The 15,804-nt window shown below is 36.1% G+C and overlaps 1 protein-coding gene across 1 annotated transcript; it reads left to right on the forward strand.

The window, feature by feature from the left end:
• The first annotated feature begins 19 nt into the window (after positions 1–19).
• Positions 20–13,047, forward strand: LOC124168317 (acylphosphatase-1-like). Its single transcript, XM_046546485.1, has 4 exons — positions 20–213; positions 296–312; positions 12,082–12,191; positions 12,328–13,047. Exons 1-4 carry the CDS (start codon positions 57–59, stop codon positions 12,440–12,442), a joined length of 399 nt encoding a protein of 132 aa, XP_046402441.1. The 5' UTR covers positions 20–56; the 3' UTR covers positions 12,443–13,047.
• The last annotated feature ends 2,757 nt before the right edge of the window (positions 13,048–15,804 follow it).

The following is a 15,804-nucleotide window of genomic DNA, read 5'->3' on the forward strand; positions in this document are numbered from 1 at the left end:
GTGTTCAAAAGACGAACGATAATTTTGCTGAACGAAGCGAAAAGCCGGCCGCTCAAATGAATCTGACCTTGCGTGATTATTTTTCAATCAACGCAATTGCCATTGGTTACCGTGGTAAATTTGTGACTTTACTTTGCATTGGTTTGCTAATAACCGGTATTATGGGTGATAAAATAATATCCGTCGACTTTGAGGTCTTCGGTAAAGTTCAAGGTAAAAGTTCTGTGGTAATTTATACCCTAAATACTTGTCGCTGAGCAAGTGAGATGGTATTAACTTCGAATTTCAATTTCAGGAGTATTTTTCCGAAAGGTTTGTGTTTACAGAACGGCACCTGGAATTACATAATGAATTTTGACGTGCAGATATGTTTCATCTTTTATTTGGGTCCATTATCTTGACCCACGTAAGGTCATCCCACGCCCAGGGAAATAGCGACAGTGAATATGTAAAGAAGGAATGGTTTGTATTATTGTTATTTAAGCGAATTTGTTAATGAAACGAGGTGGAATAGTTAAAGTAACGTTAATGATTTAATTTAACAAAATGCAAATAATGTATTTTTGATATAATGGGTGAAAATAAGACTTTATCATATTAGTGTAGACAAAGCTTTATTGGGTTATTCATAAATACATAAAAGCGACAATGCTTTGAAAACAAGCGTACAAGTAGAGGTTAGCAATCAATATATATGTAACGTACCATTGCAACCCGTTTACAGCAAATGTATGTTAACAATAACACTGTAATTACTAGGGCGCTATTCCAAAAACAGACCCCTTGGGAAACGAGAAATCAGGTAAACTTTGACATTGGATGTTACATAGCATAAAGACAAGGCACGAATGAAATTATTCCTTAATGAAATGGGAAATATTATAATCTGTGAAGGGGATCATTAAAAACATCGTAGTATAACGATAAAGAAACAGAAGACATTATATAAACTGGAGCGCTATCGGAATGACGCCTCGTCGAAAAAAGTGATTGCAGGCCATATGTCACTGGGTCATTCATTTGAACACCTATACGAATAATCTAAAACAACGAACTTCATAAGAAAGAAGAAATAACAAAATTTATTAAACATAGGATCCCCTTAACCATTCAGCTCACATAGAAAAACCAATTTTTTTTTTTAAATAGGGCGCTATTACATTTCAACACCGAAGAAATCCTCAGTAGGGGTTAACATTTACACTGACACATTCAAAAAGGTAAAAAGCGAATTTTATTCAAAACGCAAACCTAATTGTGATATGCAATGACGAAATAAAGACACAGCTGGAGCAGTTTCTAAAATTGGAATTAACGAAGTAGGAAAATAAATAATAATAATTGACCTACCAACAAATCGAAGTAAAGTTTCAATGGGTAATTTTTTTTAAATTGCAGGGAATTTTTTTGTCCGAACTCCTCTAAAATACGATAAAAAAACATCGAAGATTACAAAGCGTCCATAGACCAAATCGTTTAATAATAAATACAGTAACCTGGAGTCAACAAATACTAGGGCGCCGACCAGGGGCGGATCCAGGATTTTTTCCCGGGAGGGGCACAAGGATACCTCGCAATACAAAACGAATGCAATGATAATGGGACCGTATTAAAAATCTTGCATATTTTTGAGGGTCTGGGGGGGCACGTGCCCCCGTGCCCCCCCCCCCCCCCATGGATCCGCCTATGGCGCCCACACGAAATCACGCCCATGAAAAAGGATTGAACAGGCTTGGAAGTCATTTTTTTCTAACGACTGTGACGTACCTAGAGCTGAGATAAAGCATACATAACAGAAAAGACATACGAGACCAAATGGAAAAAATGAAAAACAATCATATAACATCACTTAGCCTCTTTAAAAACTAAACTTGGGCTTGCACAACCCACAGTCTCCGCACCAAATCAAATTCAGGAACAGTAAAAATTTTTATGTCTGATTAATTTGCAGCTGCGATGAAAGCAAAAATGATAGACACTTTAATAAAATCAAAATAATAGGACTTGAGGGTTTGAAATAACTTTCACACATAAAAGACGGAGAAATAAAATAATTAGCCAGAAAAATATTCGAGAAATGGGTTTAAATTCGTCATTTTAAAAAACCGTTAAAGCGAATTTCAGATGTAAAGTCACCAATATTACGTGTGAACACATCTAAGATTATGGGAATCCCATAACCCAAATCGTTTTAATAGAAATGGAGAAACCACGAGTAGAAAAATAATAGGGAAGCCACACCAAATCATCCATATGGAAGGGAAGTGACATGAATGAGAAAATTTTTTTTCCGACGACTGTGCCCGGCGTAAAGCCGTGAGAACACCCTAATCATAGTCAAACATTTTCAACCAAGAGATGAAAATGAAAAACTCTCCATTCAAATTTCGTCTTTGAAATCAAGGCCTGGGATGGCATAAAATACAGACTGCGACAAAAATAATATATGAAAAAGTAATAAGTTTTTAAATTCTTTATTTTCGGTAGCAATTTGAAGAAGTTTACAGAGTCGCAAAAGAAATAAAAACACGGCGATAACACCGTTTTAAAAATTAACTGCAAAATGTAAAAAAATAGAGGAAAATAATAGACCCAAAAAAATGGAAGTAAACATTTAAAACTCACATTTTCAAAACTCTCCTTCAGAAATAAGGATCGAAACTCATCTACATTACAAGGTCACACATCAAAGATTACGTAACACACATAGCCCATACAGATTTACGTTACATAGAGATACCACGAGTCGACAAATACGAGGTCGCCCACCCCGAATCACCCGCATGGAAGGTAAGAGTATGAATGGTAAAATATTTTTTTCCGAAGAAGGAGCCCGGCCTAAAATTGTGATGTCACCCTAATCGTAAAAAAACATTTCCAACTAAGAGATGAAAATGAAAATCGATAGCGTAAGTACTTCCTCCGTTTGAAATCTAGGTCTTGGATGGCCCAACCCACAGTCTGCGACACCAACAACAAAATCTGGTATAGTAAAACATTTTTAAAATTTTCATTTTCGGTAAAAATGAAAAGAAATTTACCACAATACCAAAGGAAACGAAAGCACGACGAAACCTCCGCTTAAAAATTCATTTGAAAAATTTAAAAACTAGAGGAAAATAATTGACCCAAAAAAATCGAGGTAAACATTTAAACCTTTCATTTTCAAAACTCTCGTTCAGAATTTCGGATCGAAACTCATCTACATTACGAGGTAGCACATCAAAGAGTACGTAACATACATAGCCCATACGGATTTACATTACATATAGATATATACATTTATTTAGATTTACATTACATATAGACCACGAGTCGACAAATACAAGGTCACCCACCCCGAATCACCCGCATGGAAGGTAAGTGGTATGAATGGTAAAATATTTTTTTCCGACTATCGAGCCCAGCCTAAAGCTGTGATGTCACCCTAATCGTAGAAAAACATGTTCAACCAAGGAATGAAAATGAAAAACGACACAGTAAGTACTTTTCTCCTCTGAAATCTAGGTATTGGATTGCCTAACCCACTGCCTACGACACCATCAAAAAAATCTGGAAAAGTTAAACATTTAAAAAATTTTTATTTTCGGTAAATATCAAAAGAAATTTACCACAATCATAGATGAAACGAAAGCACGACGATGCCACCGTTTTAAAATTCAACTGAAAAATTTACGACACTAGAGGACAACACTGGACCCTCAAAAAACTGGAAGTAAAAATGTAAATGTGACATTTTAAAAAGACTCCTTCAGAATTTCGGATCGAAACTCATCTACATTAGGAGGTAACACATCAAAGATTATGTAACACACATAGCCCATAAAGATTTACGTTACATAGAGATACCACGAGTCGACAAATACAAGGTCGCCCACCCCGAATCACCCTCATGGAAAGTAAGTGGTATGAATGGTAAAATATTTTTTTCCGAAGTTTGAGCCCGGGCTACAGCTGTGATAACACCTTAATCATAGAAAAACATGGTCAACCAAGGGATTAAAATAAAAAGCGATCACGAAATTACTTTTTCCCTATGTAATTTAGGCCTTGGCCGTGAAATTTAGCCGCGTTATATATAATCAAATATTTGTTGTTCCCATGGATTAATAAAAAAAAAATGAATACCTTGTGTTTGTCTGAGCGTTAAGAAGTTTTAAGCGAACTCCTAACGATCATATTGACGGATTTAGACTACATATTTTTATTCCATATTGGCTGATTTGGAACTGAAATGAACTCCACTGATATTAACGCTAGAACTCCGATTGAAATTTCCATGTGATAAGCGAAAAACGAAGAATTCATGATTAACTTCAGATGTAAGCTACGAATATATTTTCGGAAAAAAGACCACAAATAGCAGTGGAAGACCGCGCGGAGGGGATAGAAAAGGGTCATTCAGTTCTATGAAGGGTATGGACTCGAGGGACATCCAATAAGCTGGTCTTTTGTGCCCTCGGCGGTCCCTATCCTAACCCCCGCGCGGTGCACACGCACGGTCAGGCTCTTTAACCACTTTTTCGGATAATTTCGTGCCACACGGCATGAAACTATGCGACGCGGAAAATAAAGTGTATGGGATCCTTAACTTTCAAAAGTGAAAAGCTTCGTGCCGGCCTGGTCCGAAATAAATCGGATCGTTTCGTGCCTTTTCGTCAAATGTTTGTTTCACCGCAGCTCAGTTGTAAATATGTTCATAAAATTTTCGTAAATACTTTCCGTTAACACGGAGTCATAAAAATTTCAATTGTACTGAGTGTGAAATCCTTGATTTGAAATTCATCTACATCTACATAATACCCCGCAGCCGCCTAAAAGGCGTGTGGCAGAGGGTGTTAGGACACCAGCCGTTTACAGCTAAAAAAATGAAGTGCTCAAACGAAGTTCGGACTAGCGTTTATTAAAGTCCAATATGGTTCGGGGAAAAACGAGTTCCCATATCTATCTGGCCCGAAAATTGGGGTGGGCAGGCCCAAGGCTAGTTTAAAAGTATTGCAATGAGTCTTGTGAATTTTTAACGTACGCGATTACATGTTTTTACGATGATCTAAGAGCAATAACAGTTTTTAGCGCGTAAAAGTCGCCGTAAAAACATTTTTCGATGCCAGTCTTCCACTGGGCCGATTTCCGGAAGATTCTGCATATTGTTTATTGGTTTGGGGATGTTCTGCTTCACAAATAATGATGTGTAATATTATTAATAGTAGCGGGCGTAACTTGGTGGAAATACATAATCGCAGGAATAGAAGGATCTACAACTTTGCTATTTCCACGTAGTAGGTTATTGACACCGACCATGGTTTCGTAACAGAGTAACATAACAAGGTGAAAAATGCTGGTAAATTGACAGTATGTATAGCAGAGGGTTGGGTGTGGAAATACATTACAAGATTTTCCTATAATACAAGATTTCCCTACCCAACATTCTACTATATATACTGTCAATTTACTTGCATTTTTCACCTTGATAATGTTACTGTGTAACGAAACCATGGTCGGCCTCAATAAATTACTATGTGAAAATAGCAAAGTTGTTGATCCTTCTATTCATGTGTAATATTTATATTGAGGTGCATTTACAATGGAAATTCTCTTTATTTTTTATGACATAGTGAAAGATATATTTTAATTTTTTCTAGGCTAATTATTTTGTTTTAGCGTCGTATTTTGTTGAAATCCCGTTTTAAAAAGTTTTTACTGTGCCTCGCTTCTATCTAAGTTTATGAAAAATTGCATATTTTATTTCCCAGAAATAACGACATGATTAAATTATAATTAATTTTCCTGAGTCTGAAGTACCTGTTATGAAATTGGGATGAAGTGGCCCAACGGTTTTTTAAGCGAAGAAGCAATGAAATGGGTCTTGCGTTTTTTTAACGCTAGAGATAAGATGATTATACGCTGATGTAGATTTAATAACAATTTTAGGCGCGTCAAATTCGTTGGAACAAAATAAGTTCCGATGCGTATGATTTCTCTTTCCATAGGGCCGATTACCGGTTGGCGCACTAGTATTTGGTGACCCGGGAGTACCCTGTATGTACATCGATTACGGTTTTAAGGAAGTTCTCTTTCTTTCATTTTATATCAATCCATCTGAATTTCATTTAAAATTTTCTTCAATTGTTGCGTGATTACCCGGAGAAAATATCATTTAAAATTTTGAAGGTTAAATATTTTCCATACATTTGTCTTAAATATTGTCATAATTGTCTTAAATTCCAAATGAAATTTTTCATTCGTTGCGTCATTGTTGCATCTAAGATCATGAATAATTTCATTTATTACTTTCCAGAAAATAACAAAATTATAAAATTTTTACTTTTCCTAATCGTGATTTTCTAGCTGGGCAAATGAGGTGGGCATAGATATCAAGATATTTCAAGATAGATTCAGGCATAATTTCAGGAAGAAAAATCAATGAAATGGGTTGTAGTACTTCGCGACTTGCATGTGCTCTGAATATTATTTATTGGTCTCGGGATGGCCTGTTACATCAATTTTGATTTTATATCTTGACAAAAGGATTATTCGAAATTTGCTTTTATATTATTTGTAAATGACCCAGTGAAAATTATATTTCGATTATTTCGTGTATCTTTTCTTTTCTTATTTTTCAAACAAAGAGTCGATAAAATTGCAAACATTTCTTACCATGTGTCATTATTAAATATAAGTGTGTGGTAAATTTCTTTTCTTATTCTCCGAAAATAACGATAAAATTAATTTTAAGGTGGGCCAACCAGCAGTGGCGGATCTATGGGGGGCTACTGGGGCTATAGCAAACGTTAACCTCCTTGGGAATCCAATTTACGTTAGATAGCATGGTAATTATTTCCGACCCCCAATATACTGCTGGTATTTTTGACCCCACTTAGCCCCATTCCCTTTTCCCTATCCTGGATCCGCCACTGCCAATCAGTGGCTATTTATCAAAGCGGAAAAGTATTGAAATGATTCTGATGTACTATTACGTTATGGAATAACATACTTTTACTATTTAAAACATCCTGGAATAATATCAGCAATCGGCACAAAAAGAGTCGACGGGAAAAATATAATCCAGTACGTGCCATTTCTCATCCGCCGCGCCGGGACGATTTCGTGCAGGCGCCCTATTGATATTTATTGATTCGCAGTTACATTATACATAGTTAAAGTTTGGGATGGCGTTCTCCCGCAATATTTGATGTTTTATCTTGTAATATAGAAGAGTTACGCTTTGAAATTCGATTCCAATTTTTTTTAAATAACGCGTTAAAAACATTACTTCGATTTTTTTTGTCAGTAAAATATTTTCCTTCAGTATCCTCCGTTGGTTATATCCAATTTCTAACATCGGTGACGTGTCGTTCTGCCATCTAGTTGTGTGGAAAGTTTCCTTAAAAAATAGGGAAGATATAAAATTTTTACCTTTCCCTGTTTTGAATTGGTGGCGGAGACTGTGGGTTATGCCAGCCCAAGCCTATTTCTTAAAGATTAAAAGTGTTATACTTATGAGTGTTTCTGATTTTTACCGAGTCGTTCAACATGCTTTTATGTGATCCATGTGGTATCACAGCTGTAGTGACAGTTGTCGGAAAAACATAATTTTCCAATTCATGTCTTTTCGCTTCCATGCGGGTGATTCGGGGTGGGCGACCTAGTATTTGTCGACTCGTGGTATCCCTATGCAATGTAAATCGGTATGGGCTACAGTAGTTATATAATCTTTTATGCATTGCCTCGTAATATATATAAGTTTCGACCTGAGTTTCTTATGGAGTATTTAGACAATGTCAAATGTAAAATTAACTTAGATTTTTTGGTGGGTCCATTATTTTTCTGTAGTGCCGTTTTATGATTCCTTTAAAATTTTAAACGGTTATATCGTCGTGATTTATTTCAGATATGATTGTGGTAAATTTCTTTTAATTTTTACCCGAAATGAAGAATTTAAAATTTTTTTACTTTCCCAGATTTTCTTGTTGGTATCGCAGGCTGTGTGTTGGGTCATCCTATGCCTTGATTTCAAAGAGGAAAAGTTAATGGATGACGTTTTTAAATTTTCGTCCCTCGGTGGAATATGTTCTTCTGTGATTAAGCTCTTATCTAAGGTGAAGACCTGGCACAGTCTTCGGGAAAAAATATTTTTCCGGTAATATCACTTATCTTCCACGGGCATGATTTGGGATGGGCGACCTAGTATTTGTCGACTCGTGGTATCCCTGTGCAATGTAAATCGGTATGGGCTACGGGTATTACGTAATCTTTGGTGTCTTACCTCGTAATGTATATAAGTTTTGATCTGAATTTCTTATGGAAAACTTAGAAAATGTCACATTTAAAATTAACTTCGATTCTTTTTGGCTTAGTTCTTTATTTTCCTGTAGTGCCGTAATTGTTTCGGTTAAATATTAAAACGGTGATATCGTCGTGTTTTTACTTCTTCTATAATAATAATAATAATAATTATGGTAAACTTCTTTTAATTTTCACCGATAATAAAGAATTAAAATTTTTTTTTTAGATTTTTAGTTGGTGCCGCAGGCTGTGGTGTGGGCTACCCCGGGACTAGATTTCAAAGGGGAAAAGTACTTACGTTGTCATTTTCATCCCTTATTTGAACATTTTTTTCTACGATTGGGGTGTTATCACAGCGGAAGGCCGGGCACAGTCTTCGGGAAAAAATATATTCCCATTCACATCACCTATTTTTCCATGCGCTTGATTTGGGGTGGGCGAGCAAGTATTTGTGGACTCGTGGTATCTCTATGTAATGAAAATCTGTATGGGCTATGTGTGTTACGTGATCTTTGATGTGTTACCTCGTGATGTAGACGAGTTTCGATCCGAAATTCTGATGGAGTCTTTTTAAAATGTCACATTTACATTTTTACTTCCAGTTTTTTGTGGGTCCAGTGTTGTCCTCTAGTGACGTAAATTTTTCAGTTGAATTTTAAAACGTTGGTATCGTCATGATTTCGTTTCATCTATGACTGGGGTAAATTTCTTCTCATATTTACCGAAAATAAAATTTTTTTAAATGTTTAACTTTTCCGGATTTTGTTGATGGTGTCGTAGGCAGTGGGTTAGGCATTTCAAATACCTAGATTTCAAAGGAGAATAGAACTTACTCTGTCGTTTTTCATTTTCATTCCTTGGTTGAACATGTTTTTCTACGATTAGGGTGACATCACAGCTTTAGGCCGGGCTCGATAGTCGGAAAAAAATATTTTACCATTCATACAACTTACCTTCCATGCGGGTGATTCGGGGTGGGCGACCTTGTATTTGTCGACTCGTGGTATCTCTATGTAACGTAAATCTTTATGGGCTATGTTGGTTACATAATCTTTGATGTGTTACCTCCTAATGTAGATGAGTTTCGATCCGAAGTTCTGAAGGAGTCTTTTTAAAATGTCACATTTAAATTTTTACTTCCAGTTTTTTGAGGGTCCAGTGTTGTCCTCTAGTGTCGTAAATTTTTCAGTTGAATTTTAAAACGGTGGCATCGTCGTGCTTTCGTTTCATCTATGACTGTGGTAAATTTCTTTTCATATTTACCAAAAATAAAAATTTTTTAAATGTTTAAATTTTCCGGATTTTGTTGATGGTGTCGTAGGCAGTGGGTTAGGCATTTCAAATACCTAGATTTCAAAGGAGAATAGAACTTACTCTGTCGTTTTTCATTTTCATTCCTTGGTTGAACATGTTTTTCTACGATTAGGGTGACATCACAGCTTTAGGCCGGGCTCGATAGTCGGAAAAAAATATTTTACCATTCATACCACTTACCTTCCATGCGGGTGATTCGGGGTGGGCGACCTTGTATTTGTCGACTCGTGGTATCTCTATGTAACGTAAATTTTTATGGGCTATGTTGGTTACATAATCTTTGATGTGTTACCTCCTAATGTAGATGAGTTTCGATCCGAAGTTCTGAAGGAGTCTTTTTAAAATGTCACATTTAAATTTTTACTTCCAGTTTTTTGAGGGTCCAGTGTTGTCCTCTAGTGTCGTAAATTTTTCAGTTGAATTTTAAAACGGTGGCATCGTCATGCTTTCGTTTCATCTATGACTGGGGTAAATTTCTTTTCATATTTACCAAAAATAAAAATTTTTTAAATGTTTAACTTTTCCGGATTTTGTTGATGGTGTCGTAGGCAGTGGGTTAGGCATTTCAAATACCTAGATTTCAAAGGAGAATTGAACTTACTCTGTCGTTTTTCATTTTCATTCCTTGGTTGAACATGTTTTTCTACGATTAGGGTGACATCACAGCTTTAGGCCGGGCTCGATAGTCGGAAAAAAATATTTTACCATTCATACCACTTACCTTCCATGCGGGTGATTCGGGGTGGGCGACCTTGTATTTGTCGACTCGTGGTATCTCTATGTAACGTAAATCTTTATGGGCTATGTTGGTTACATAATCATTGATGTGTTACCTCCTAATGTAGATGAGTTTCGATCCGAAATTCTGAAGGAGTCTTTTTAAAATGTCACATTTAAATATTTACTTCCAGTTTTTTGTGGGTCCAGTGTTGACCTCTAGTGTCGTAAATTTTTCAGTTGAATTTTAAAACGTTGGTATCGTCATGATTTCGTTTCATCTATGACTGGGGTAAATTTCTTCTCATATTTACCAAAAATAAAAATTTTTTAAATGTTTAACTTTTCCGGATTTTGTTGATGGTGTCGTAGGCAGTGGGTTAGGCATTTCAAATACCTAGATTTCAAAGGAGAATAGAACTTACTCTGTCGTTTTTCATTTTCATTCCTTGGTTGAACATGTTTTTCTACGATTAGGGTGACATCACAGCTTTAGGCCGGGCTCGATAGTCGGAAAAAAATATTTTACCATTCATACCACTTACCTTCCATGCGGGTGATTCGGGGTGGGCGACCTTGTATTTGTCGACTCGTGGTATCTCTATGTAACGTAAATCTTTATGGGCTATGTTGGTTACATAATCTTTGATGTGTTACCTCCTAATGTAGATGAGTTTCGATCCGAAATTCTGAAGGAGTCTTTTTAAAATGTCACATTTACATTTTTGCTTTCAGTTTTTTGTGGGTCCAGTATTTTCCTCTAGTGTCGTAAAATTTTCAGTTGAATTTTAAAACGGTGGCATCGTCGTGCTTTCGTTTCTTCTATGACTGTGGTAAATTTCTTTTCATATTTACCGAAAATAAAAATTTAAAAAATGTTTAACTTTTCCAGATTTTTTTGTTGGTGTCCGGATAGCTCCTTAGTTTCTGAACATGCGTAGTATAGCGCCTTAGTTTTTGAACATGCGTAGTTTATGCTGTATATATTGTCAGGGTTGGGAATGATATGTTACCATATGCTTGATTCCTTGTGTTTCATTTACAATTCCCTGTTGTAGATATGTCGCATAGGTGAAATAATAAATGACCAGGTTACATATACACTGCAATCTCTTATTGCGACTTGCCCACCTCTCGATAGCGCCTAAGTATTTCATGTTATGAGGTTTATTAACGGATAAATTAAGGTCCATTTTAATGTCTTTTTCAGTGATGCTGAAGTTTATCGTCAATTCGAAGGTGGATTCAGTCGGTATTTCGCTGTAATTTTTCGTTAAAGTCAGTGTCAAAAGTTGCCTTTACTAGCGCTCTCCACGGGACACATCAGGATAGCGCCCTAGTATTTAACGTACCTTTTTTTTACATATTTATCCTTTATGCTGGTTGAAATGTTAAGTTACATCAATTTTGTTTACTTCTCTATACTTTTAAGGTAATTTTTTTGCTATATTTTGTTTTATGACTTATTAAATGACCGAGTGGAACATTGCCTGTACTTATATTTTAGAGTGTTTTTCCTGCCAATATGTGATAAGAAAGAATAACTTTCTTGCTGAAAATAATAAAATTAACCGATTTTAAGGTGTAATTATAAGTTTAATTAAAAAAGCCGTCTTTATACCAGAAATATAAAGCATTATGTGTTAGCATAATTTTGTCGCTATTTCCCGGGGCGTGGGTTGACCTTTCATGGGTCAAAATAATGCGCGTCTTTTATTTCTCTAATGTGAAATTATTATTGCTCTGTATATGGTCCTTACGTAGAACACAGTACTGAAAGGAAAAGAACTTGGATTAAAGGGATGGTGCATGAACACGCATAAGGGAACTGTACAGGGATATATGGAGGGGGCTCCTAAAGAAATAGAGGAAATGTGAGTAGCCTAATTGTATTTCGTAATCCAGAGTGATCATATTATTGACACATTAGTGCGAAATTGGTAGTGGCTAAGACCGCGATTACCGCACACTAATACGATAAATGAGTGACCTAAATGTTTATCTTTTTAGGAAGCACTGGCTGCGTTACACTGGCAGCAAAATGTCAATAATTGACAGAGCCGAATTCACTAATGAAAAAGACATTCAAAACTATACACTCAGTGGATTTTCAGTGAGACACTAAGTAATTTTTGCCAATTTATATAATTTGTACATGTTTGATCGTTATTTATTACCTAATTTAACTGCCATTTTCCAATGAAAAATAGAACAGTTGCACAATCGGTATTGGTCGATGTTGGCCTTCCTTAGGTTTGTATTTTTGAAGTGAAGGCCTTATGAAAGTGCAAAGAGTTACATTATGTCATTTTTTAAGCATGGCATTTAGTGATGGTTATGCTGCAATAAATATTTTCATCCACCAGTGAAAATGCAAGTATGTAATGAATAATTTTTGACTAGACCTCTTGACTTGATCTCTGATAATTACTATGGTGTACCTTGTTGAGCTGAACCTGTAAAATAGTACTGTCGCCCATATCCATATCTGTGAGTGAGGAGACTCAATAAAGTCGATTGAGAAAAAGTGACCTTCTATGATAGTTCAAATCTTTAACTGGCCTCTTTCACCTTATTATTTATGTCCTGCTGGAATTTTTGATAATTTTACGACGAGTGCAGTACTAAATGGATTAAGCTGTGAAATGGAATGAAAAAAAATTGTATAACCACAGATGAATGTATCATAAACATGGTTTAAGATATAAATAAAATGTCTGTGATAATATATTTATTCTGCACGGTCATTTTTGTTTAGTTATTGAAGTATACATTTGGGTAAGGTACATCTAATTGGTTCACTCTGGAAATCATGCCTGTTTCCTCAAAATTTGGACCTCCCATTTCAAATCACTTTCATCTATAAATCTCATTCTCTACTTCCCCTTACCCAATTTCGTGACATTCTTATCTCTCACATTCTTCATACTTGGTTTTCAGCTATCCCCCACTGAGTATTCTCTCTATCCCGACTAGGCATATTGCCAGAAATTTGATGTAGGGATTGTTTGGGACAAACACAGTCTTGACTACAGGCCTGTGTACAGGATTGTGATGTCACAACCTATAGGTTGATCAGCAGTATGGCTATTATTCCCATTACATATTTGAATTTTAGTTTTCTTTGGGTGCTTTCCAATCACCTTGCGCAGATTAGCTCACATCGCAACAGATTGAAACACACTAGCGCAGACAAACAATGGTGCAGGATGTGTTCCCATCTGTTTAGCGCAGATGACGTCACACCTGCGATTGGAACACGCTCTGAGCTAAACAGTTTAAAACAGATCAGCGCAGATACGCGATTGGAAAGCACCCTTTAATGGTTTAACTATACCTTTATTTCCTGTTCTTAAATTCGAATAAATTTCCCCTAGTGGTTCTATGAAAGTAACAGTTATAAAAATAAGATAGAAACTACTAAAATGTTCTAAATTCTAAAACTAGTTTTAAGTTACCTATCAATCCACCTCAAATGGCAGATAATTCTTAAAATACAAAAATCTCACAACATAGTGAGAGTAACTAGAGAAAAAGGCATGCATCAAATAAGTTATAATTACATGATTATAGAAAACGTGATAGTGGAGTTAAGTGAACATCCAACACTGCCATAATCACTCGTGTGAAATATTTTGGTGAACAAATTATACCCAAGGTAATGCATCCTTTAAGCAACTATGTCATGAAAATAGATGAATATTTACTGTTACTCTAGCATTGTTAATTACAACTATGTCCTCATAATTTAAAAAAAAAGGAATGTCATTTGAATCACTCATGCATTTTGATAAGCCATGTGATGTGATCATGTTAGCAAAGGTAAAAAAGAGGAAACTTTAATGAGAGTATAGTAGAGTGAGAATGTAAAGAGAAGTCTAGTATAGAGTCTGATGTAGAGAGTGGTGCTTTACAAGGCAGTGACGTGGACTGTATGAGGAACTCTTGAAATAGTTTCACGAATGATGATGGATTTACATAAATAAGAGAGATTATCTTGGAATCACATGATGCGTAAAAACACGTTTACTCAGCACAACCTCCACAACACAAGTACAGTACCATAAGTACACAAAAGAAAATTGGCATTCTCAGAAACAAAAGAGGAACAAAAACCATACAGAAAAAAAACACCTCGGCAGCAATTTAAATTCACAACTCCTCCCCATAAACTTGTACATCCACTTCACCTCTTCTGTCACACTGATGTACAAAGTGACCCTTAGCAGATATATGCTTTGTTCTACCATGAAAAATAGGGTTTTTACACAACTTCGACGCACTTAGATTATCATAATACAAATTTACAACCTCAGTTTTCTTGCCTGTGAAGACTGCAAGTAAATTTTGCAGGCTGAGGGCCTTTGTGCACGACTCTGACAAAGACAGGTATTCTGCCTCAGTCGAACTTAGGGCAACACTCTTCAACTTTCTGCTTTCCCATGAAATCAAACATTTCCCTAGCATGAATGCCTGCCCTCGATATGATAAACCATCACTATCATCAAACAATACCAGCATCTATATAGCCATTTAAATTCACATCTGTGGCCTTTTTAAACACAAGTCCAATGTTCATAGTTCTGTGAGACCCTTCTTAACGATTGTCCTCCAAAAATGCTCCGTACCACGAGAAAGAAGAGTCTCTTGGGGCTCAGTACAGCAGTCATGCTAAGACGAAAACTCTGCTGTCTCGAAAGATTAAATGTTTCAATGATGACATTTTTCCTCCCCACAACTCTTGTGGAGTCTTACCTTGAATGGCTCTATGTGGTACATGGTTTTTAATGTAGACTGCAGTGTTACAGGCCTCTGCCCAATAACCCTTTGGTAAGCCTGAAGAAAACAACATGCATCTAGCCATTTCACATATTGTGCGATTAGCACATTCTGCCACACCATTTTGTTCAGGGGTCTGTGGGGTGCTAGTCTGATGCTCTATTCCATGTACCCTTAAAAAAGAACCAAACTTTTGATTAACAAATTCAAGACCATTGTCAGATCTTACAACCTTTATCCTTTTATCAGTCCTGTTCTCAGTCCAAGCTTTAAATTCACAGAATTTATCAAATGTTTCACTTTTGGATTTCAAAAAATAACAAAATAGCTTCCGGGAATAATCACAAACAAGCACAAACATGTATTTAGCCCCACCAACTGAGCCATCACTCATTGGACCACAGAGATCCATATGTACCAGACCCAAAACTTGGTTGGCACGAGTAACTCCTCCTTTAGGAAAAGGGAGTCGATGATGTTTGCCAAGCACACATGGAATGCAATCATCATTCAATTTTAAATTACCACAGTTTAGTTCAACACCATGATTTTTTACAATTAAACCCAAAGCTGAATCTGAAAGTGCATGCCCCAACCTCCTGTGCCATAAAACAGAATCATCACACTTTTTAACAGCACATATAGTATCAACTGTTACAGGTTCTTCAACATCTAACTTAAATACACCTTCAGATAAAGTATCAGAAA

Source organism: Ischnura elegans, chromosome 11 (genome assembly GCF_921293095.1).
Source record: "Ischnura elegans chromosome 11, ioIscEleg1.1, whole genome shotgun sequence".
Lineage (NCBI taxonomy): Eukaryota > Metazoa > Arthropoda > Insecta > Odonata > Coenagrionidae > Ischnura > Ischnura elegans.